This window comes from Colobus angolensis, unplaced genomic scaffold (assembly GCF_000951035.1).
Source record: "Colobus angolensis palliatus isolate OR3802 unplaced genomic scaffold, Cang.pa_1.0 Scaffold21, whole genome shotgun sequence".
Taxonomy (NCBI): domain Eukaryota; kingdom Metazoa; phylum Chordata; class Mammalia; order Primates; family Cercopithecidae; genus Colobus; species Colobus angolensis.
The window spans coordinates 4,503,478-4,510,115 of NW_012115266.1; the positions used below are offsets into that span (position 1 = coordinate 4,503,478).

At 59.0% G+C, this 6,638-nt stretch overlaps 2 protein-coding genes across 3 annotated transcripts in view; one reads left to right on the forward strand and one right to left on the reverse strand.

Annotated features, from left to right (window-relative positions):
• Window positions 1-1,639: 1,639 nt before the first annotated feature.
• Window positions 1,640-4,783, forward strand: KCNK7 (potassium channel, two pore domain subfamily K, member 7). Of its 2 annotated transcripts, none has more exons than XM_011942500.1 (3): window positions 1,640-2,172; window positions 3,775-4,173; window positions 4,267-4,783. In XM_011942500.1, the coding sequence occupies exons 1-3, from the start codon at window positions 1,674-1,676 to the stop codon at window positions 4,305-4,307; spliced, it is 939 nt and encodes a 312-aa protein (XP_011797890.1). In that variant the 5' UTR covers window positions 1,640-1,673; the 3' UTR covers window positions 4,308-4,783. The 2 variants fall into 2 exon arrangements, with proteins under 2 accessions (XP_011797890.1, XP_011797889.1); XM_011942499.1 differs by having other exon boundaries at window positions 4,427-4,783.
• A 205-nt stretch (window positions 4,784-4,988) lies between these two features.
• The window catches only part of EHBP1L1 (EH domain binding protein 1-like 1), a 16,124-nt gene continuing 14,474 nt past the window's right edge, over window positions 4,989-6,638 (reverse strand). The window contains exons 13-15 of the mRNA XM_011942769.1: window positions 5,767-6,007; window positions 5,547-5,661; window positions 4,989-5,435 (exon numbers count right to left, since the gene is read on the reverse strand). Coding sequence (XP_011798159.1) covers window positions 5,336-5,435; window positions 5,547-5,661; window positions 5,767-6,007 — 456 coding nt within the window. The 3' untranslated portion in view covers window positions 4,989-5,335. The remainder of the gene's footprint in view (window positions 5,436-5,546; window positions 5,662-5,766; window positions 6,008-6,638) is intronic.

The window sequence follows — 6,638 nt, forward strand, 5'->3', positions numbered from 1 at the left end:
CTTGAACCTGGGAGGTAGAGGTTGCAGTGAGCCAAAATCGTGCCACTGCACTCCAGCCTGGGCAACAGAGCAAGACTCTGTTTCAAAAAAAAAAAAAAAAAAATGTGTAGGCCGGGCGCGGTGGGTCATGCCTGTAATCCCAGCACTTTGGGAGGCCGAGACGGGTGGATCACGAGGTCAGGAGATCAAGACCATCCTGGCTAACACGGCGAAACCCCGTCTCTACTAAAAAATACAAAAAACTAGCCGGGCAAGGTGGCGGGCGCCTGTAGTCCCAGCTACTCGGGAGGCTGAGGCAGGAGAATGGCGTGAACCTGGGAGGCAGAGCTTGCAGTGAGCCAAAATCGTGCCACTGCACTCCAGCCTGGGCAACAGAGCAAGACTCTGTTTCAAAAAAAAAAAAAAAAAAAATGTGTAGGCCGGGCGCGGTGGGTCATGCCTGTAATCCCAGCACTTTGGGGGGCTGAGATGGGTGGATCACATGAGGTCAGGAGTTCAAGACCAACCTGGCAACATAGTGAAACCCCATCTCTACTAAAAATACAAAAATTAGCCAGGTATGGGGGTGCATGCCTGTAGTCCCAGCTACAACAGAATACTTGGCAGGCTGAGGCAAGGGTATCGCTTAAGCCCAGGAGGTGGAAGGTTGAGTGAACCAAGATTGTGCCACTGCACTCCAGCCTGGGCGACAGAGCGAGACTGTCTCAAAAAAGATAAAAAGTAGTAACTTCTACCCACCTCCCAGCATCGTGACTTGCCATGGCATCTGGCACCCCTGACATTTCTCTTCACACTGCCATGGGGGCTCTGGCACTCCCACACTATATCCAAGGGCAGGGTCCCTTCCTCGGCCTCTGCCCTCAGCCCCTCTGAGGTTAGAGGAGTTGGAACCCAGGCTCCCACTTGCCGTCTGCCAGGTGCCCCATGGCGGCCAGGCTCTGTCTCTGCAGTTCAGGGGCAGGGAGTCAGGAGGGCAGGCATAAAGGGTTCTCAGGAAGAATTGGCAATCAGGCTCAAGGGTGTCATCTGCCTGGGTACTCTTGAGCACCCTGGAGTCCTCTCCCTACCTCCTACCCCCGCCCTCACCTGATCTTCCCAGCTGCCACCATTCCTCTCCCACCGTACTACCCAGGCCAAAATCACTCCATCCAGGACGCCCACAGTAGCCCAGCGTAGGTCTCCCTGGACCACGTTTGTCCTCAAGGGCCTGTGTCCTTATCCCCCCTTCACCCCCAACTCTCCCCCGCCACAGCCAGCCCTCTGTTCCTCTCACACCCCAAGCTCATTCCTACCTTCACCGGCCTCTTACTCCCCAGCTGAAATGTCACCTCCTTAGCGGAGCTTTCCCAGTGAGATAACCCCCCTCCCCACAGCTCTCCCATCACCCAGGGCATCTCCTTCATGGAACTCATGACAATGTGAGGTTGCCAGTTTTTTTGCTAAGAGGTTTCTTGTGTAAACACCAGGAAGGAAAGGACCTGTGCCTGTCCTCTTCCCTAAGCACTTGCTGAATGAATGAATGAGTGAATGAATGCAGTATGGGTGCCTGAGCGAGCAGGACCTTGAATAAGTGTGAGGTCCTGTCTAGGCCTCAGCTTCCTCCACCTCCTCCCCTCACCGCAGCCACCTTCCTCCACCCATCCCCACCGTCCCAGCTGCTGTGAAATGGGCAAATGTCTTGCCTCCAGAACCTGGGAGGGGTGAGGCAGCTCACTTCCCTCTGTTCATACCCCAGCCACCCCAGCCGGGTCCCAGCCACCCACAGAGCACCTCCTCCTGGCCCGGCCCTGCCCAGCCCTTCCCAGGTGCCTGAGGTGGAGCCGCCAGCTCCCACAGCACCCCAGCAGCCTGCCATGGGGTGTCTAAAGCCCTGGGCCCGATATGGGCTCCTGGTTGTGGCCCACTTACTGACCCTGGGGCTTGGGGCTGTGTTGTTCCAGGCCCTGGAGGGGCCTCCTGCATGCAGACTTCAGGCTGAGCTCAGGGCAGAGCTGGCAGCCTTCCAGGCAGAGCATAGGGCCTGCCTGCCACCTGGTGCACTGGAAGAGCTGCTGGGTACTGCCCTGGCCACCCAGGCCCATGGGGTCTCCAGCCTGGGCAACAGCTCAGAGGCCAGGAACTGGGACCTTCCCTCAGCCCTGCTCTTCACTGCCAGCATCCTCACCACCACAGGTAAGAGAGCCTGGCAGCCAAGTCGGGGGGCACACAGCTCTTGAGGCCATCGCTCCCTGGGATCCCTGGGATTCATGCAGCCCTTCCTTCAGCCCCAAAGAGCCAGATGGAGCCTAGGCCCTGTGAGGCCCGACATCACAGCTGGGGCTCCCCACCAACACACCCCAACTGGTACCTCCACTTCAGCTGCCAGGAAGGGTGTGGCCTCCCCAGTCCCACCCCAGGCACCCTTTGAGACCCAGGAGAGCTGCCCAGATGCCACAGCCTGTGGCCAGGTAGGGGATACAATACAGTGGGATGGATTCTTAGATGGAAGCAAATAGAAGGAACCTGGGAAGGACAGAGCAGGACCATGGCCTCAGGTGGAGGAGTGAGGGAAGATAGGGGAGGAAGCTGGCATGAGATGCTCGCAGAGCAGGAGGGCACAGACGGATGAGGGAGTTCTGCAGAGAAATCGTGTGGGCACAGGCCCAGGGAAAAGCAGCAACAGGACCCACAGCCCTGGGTTTTCGTATTTTTTGCCCCACAAAGTGTCTCAGTATTTTTTGAATTGGAACTTGTATTTCCAACTTTTTTTTTTTTGAAACAGAGCCTGGCCCTGTCACCCAGGCTGGAGTGCAGTGGAGCGATCTCGGCTCACTGCAACCTCCACCTCCTGGGTTCTAGCAATTCTCCTGCCTCAGCCTCCTGAGTAGCTGGGATTACAGGCGTGCCCCATCATTTTTGTATTTTTTTTTCCTGGTTGTGGACTCCAGCTAATTTTTGTATTTTTAGTAGAGACTGGGTTTTGCCATGTTGGCCAGGCTGGTCTCAAACTCCTGACCTCAAGCCATCCACCCACCTCAACCTCCCAAAGTGCTGGGATTACAGGTGTGAGCTACTGTGCCCAGCCTGTATTTCCAACTTCTTTTGGAAAATCAGGAAACCTACTCACACGGAGCCAGAATCCCTGCAAGGCGACATCCTGACAGGAGCAGAATGGGGCCTGCCCTTTGGAAACAGCTCACACTCTCCAGTGCACCCCTGTCCCCACCACTTCTGTTTGGCTCCCATCTGGCTCCAATAGGCATGTGCGTTTGCAGCTCTGTATTAGCTGATGCTGTTCTCCCAGCACACCCCACGCTCCCACCCCTCCCCACCTGGCACATGCCCTCTCTCCGCCATGCTGCCTCTTTGCAGCCCTTCGTGATTTTCCTGCCCGACTCCCCCACCAGAGCTGTCAGGGCCTGGGCTGACTCAGATGCCAGCACAAAGCCTGGCACACAGGACATGACACACATTTGGGGAAAGAGTGGATGACATTCCACCAGCTATGGAATCAGGAGTATCTTTTAAGGGCAGTGTAGTTCTCAGAATTGTCCCAGCTACAAAAGGCTTGAGGAACTGTCTTCTTTCATCCTTTCATTTCCCAAAAAAGAAAAATGGCCCAGAGAGGGTAAGGGATCCCCTGACCAAGGAGGAACAGTCAGCTAGAACCTGGACCTGGCCAGTTCAAGGCCACCAGAGGGCAGCCTTCTACAGAAGGCGGTACTGGGGTAGGCAGGGACCCCAGCAGACATGGCACTCAGAGCTCTCACTGTCCACTGACTCTCTCTTCCCCAGGTTATGGCCACACGGCCCCACTATCACCAGGCGGAAAGGTCTTCTGCACGGTCTATGCAGCCCTGGGGCTGCCAGCCTCCCTGGCTCTCGTGGCCACCCTGCGCCACTGCCTGCTGCCTGTGCTCAGCCGCCCAGGTGCCTGGGTAGCGGTCCACTGGCAGCTGTCGCCGGCCAGGGCTGCGCTGCTGCAGGCAGTTGCACTGGGCCTGCTGGTGGCCAGCAGCTTTGTGCTGCTGCCAGCACTGGTGCTGTGGGGCCTTCAGGGTGACTGCAGCCTGCTGGGGACCGTCTACTTCTGCTTCAGCTCACTCAGCACCATTGGCCTGGGGGACCTGCTGCCCGGCCACGGCTGCGTTCTGCACCCTGTGATTTACCACCTGGGCCAGCTCGCACTTCTTGGTAAGTCCAGCCACCTAGTGAGCGTGTGGGGGAAGGGGGAAGAGGAGCCTGGACTAGGACTCCCATATATCACTGGGGGGTTGGGCCTTGCAGGTGGAGGGACCCCACTTCTGGGCACGGTGTGGGAGGGGTAGTTGAAGAGCTCTGGGGGATGGTGAGTGGCGCCAGCTGCCAGGGCAGGTCACCGCGTTGGGAGGTGGGCAGGGAGCATTACCAGCACCCAGGCGCTGCCCCAGCACCTTCTCCTCCCCAGGTTACTTGCTTCTAGGACTCTTGGCCATGTTGCTGGCCGTGGAGACCTTCTCTGAGCTGCCACAGGTCCGTGCCATGGGGAAGTTCTTCAGGCCCAGTGGTCCTGTGACTGCTGAGAACCAAGGTGGCATCCTAGGGCAGGATGAACTGGCTCTGAGCACCCTGCCCCCCGCGGCCCCAGCTTCAGGACAAGCCCCTGCTTGCTGAAGCATCAGGTGACCGAGTTCAGCTCCCATAAGGTGGCGGCACCTAAGGAGGAAGCAGCCAAGAGTGGCTGGGGAAGAATCAGGAGATGGGGCCGCGGTGGGGGTGGGCGGGAGGCCTCGGAGAATACTGTGTTAATCATAAAATGAGCAACCGCTTCAGCTGTTTTCAAGTATTCTAATGGGCCTTCCCTGAGCCCCCGGCCACCATCCGGGAAAGGCCGAGGTCCAGCCTCCGCTGGCCCTGGGAACCTCGAAGCCGCACCAACTGGCTTAGGATGGCAGAGCCGCCCGCCTCAGCCTCGGCCCACTCTCCTCCGCCTATTGAGAGCCCAGGTGGAGCGGAGAAAAGGCCGGCGCTGGGGTAGCCTCGTCCAACTTTATTGCTCTGGAGAACAGGAGGGCAAGCCGGCGCGGGGCAGCAGTGCCCAGACATCCCTCTCTCCGAGGCTGCCGGCCCGGCCGTGCCGTCGGGGAGGACCACGCACCGCCGCGAGCGCGCGCACACACTCGGTGACAAATAAATACGGCGGCCGCCCCGCCCGTGGGGTCGAGGATCCGCCCTGCCCCGTCCCGGGAAGGGCGCCAGCGGCCCCTAGCGGACACGCGCGCGGTATCCGGGACAGCCGGGTCCTCCGCAGCGCAGGCCCGGGGCAGCGGCAGACGCCGGGGGCACGAGAAGTTATGGACCACCCAGGCTAGTGGCCTCAGCTCAGCACGCAGCGTTCCCGCCGGCTCAACTGCCGGCTCAGCTTGCGGCGCCGCTGTTCCAGGCCGCGTTCCAGGCGCTCGTCCTCCTCCAGGGCGCTGGGGGGAATGGGTTCGAGTCAGCGCGCCGTTGGGCGGAGTCCACACCAGCCCTCTGTGGGAGCATGTCCTGGACCCTCCCAACTCCCAGCGCCGCCCAGCGCCACTCACATCCGCTCCTTGTGGTCCAGGTCCCGGACCAGCTCGTCGCGCTGGTTCACCAGCGACACCAGCTCCTCCAGCAGGAGCTGCTCTCGGTGCTGCTGCGCGGACGTTTTCTTCCAGTCTGAGTGTCGAAGCAACTAAGCGTCAGGAGGCGCGGGCCCGGCGCTGTGCCGCCTCTACGACCCTGGCTCTGTCCTGCCTCCCGCCCCCTGAGCCCATGTCCCACCTTCGATGGCCAGCATGGCCCGCAGCTCGCGGCTCAGCAGCTCGAACCTTCGCTCCAAGTCCTGCTCCTCGATGCTGGAAGGTGCGGGGGGGTGGCAGGTCAGGAAAAGGGGCATGGGGAGAGAGTGCCCAGGGCTCTGGCCACTCCCTGACCCCATCCCACCTCCCCAGCAGTTCCCAAGGAGGGCAGGGCTGACCACAGAGCTATCCTCCAGTCTCCAGACCACATTATCTCTTTTCTTCTGTTTGCTCCAATTGCTGGGTATTTATGTTGCCCCCCCTACCCCGAAGGACCCCTGAAGGATTATTTGGATGAACACTCAAACAGGAAGTATTGGCTACAGTTATTCTGAAAAATGATCCCAAACGCAAAAGAGAGGCAAAGCTGTCCCCACCAAGCAGGATGACAAAGGCAATGGCCGCAGAGTGGCTTTGGACCCCACATGGGAACCAGATCATATCTCTCTGGGCTTCTGTTTTCCTTACTGTAAAGGAACAGGGTCACATTGGGAAATTCAGCCCTCAACTTCCTGGGCCTCGATTTTCTTTTTCTTTTCTTTCTTTTTTTTTGAGACGGAGTCTCCCTCTGTTGCCCATGCTGGAGTGCAGTGGCACGATCTCAGCTCACTACAATCTCTGAACCCCGGGAGAGTTCAAGCTATTCTCCTGCCTCAGCCTTCCCATTAGCTGGAACTACAGGCACCTGCCACCACACCGGGCTAATGTTTTGTATTTTTAGTAAAGATGGTGTTTCGGCCGGGTGCGGTGGCTCACGCCTGTAATCCCATCACTTTGGGAGGCTGAGACAGGCGGATCACGAGGTGAGGAGATCGAGACCATCCTGGCTAACACGGTGAAACCCCGTCTCTACTA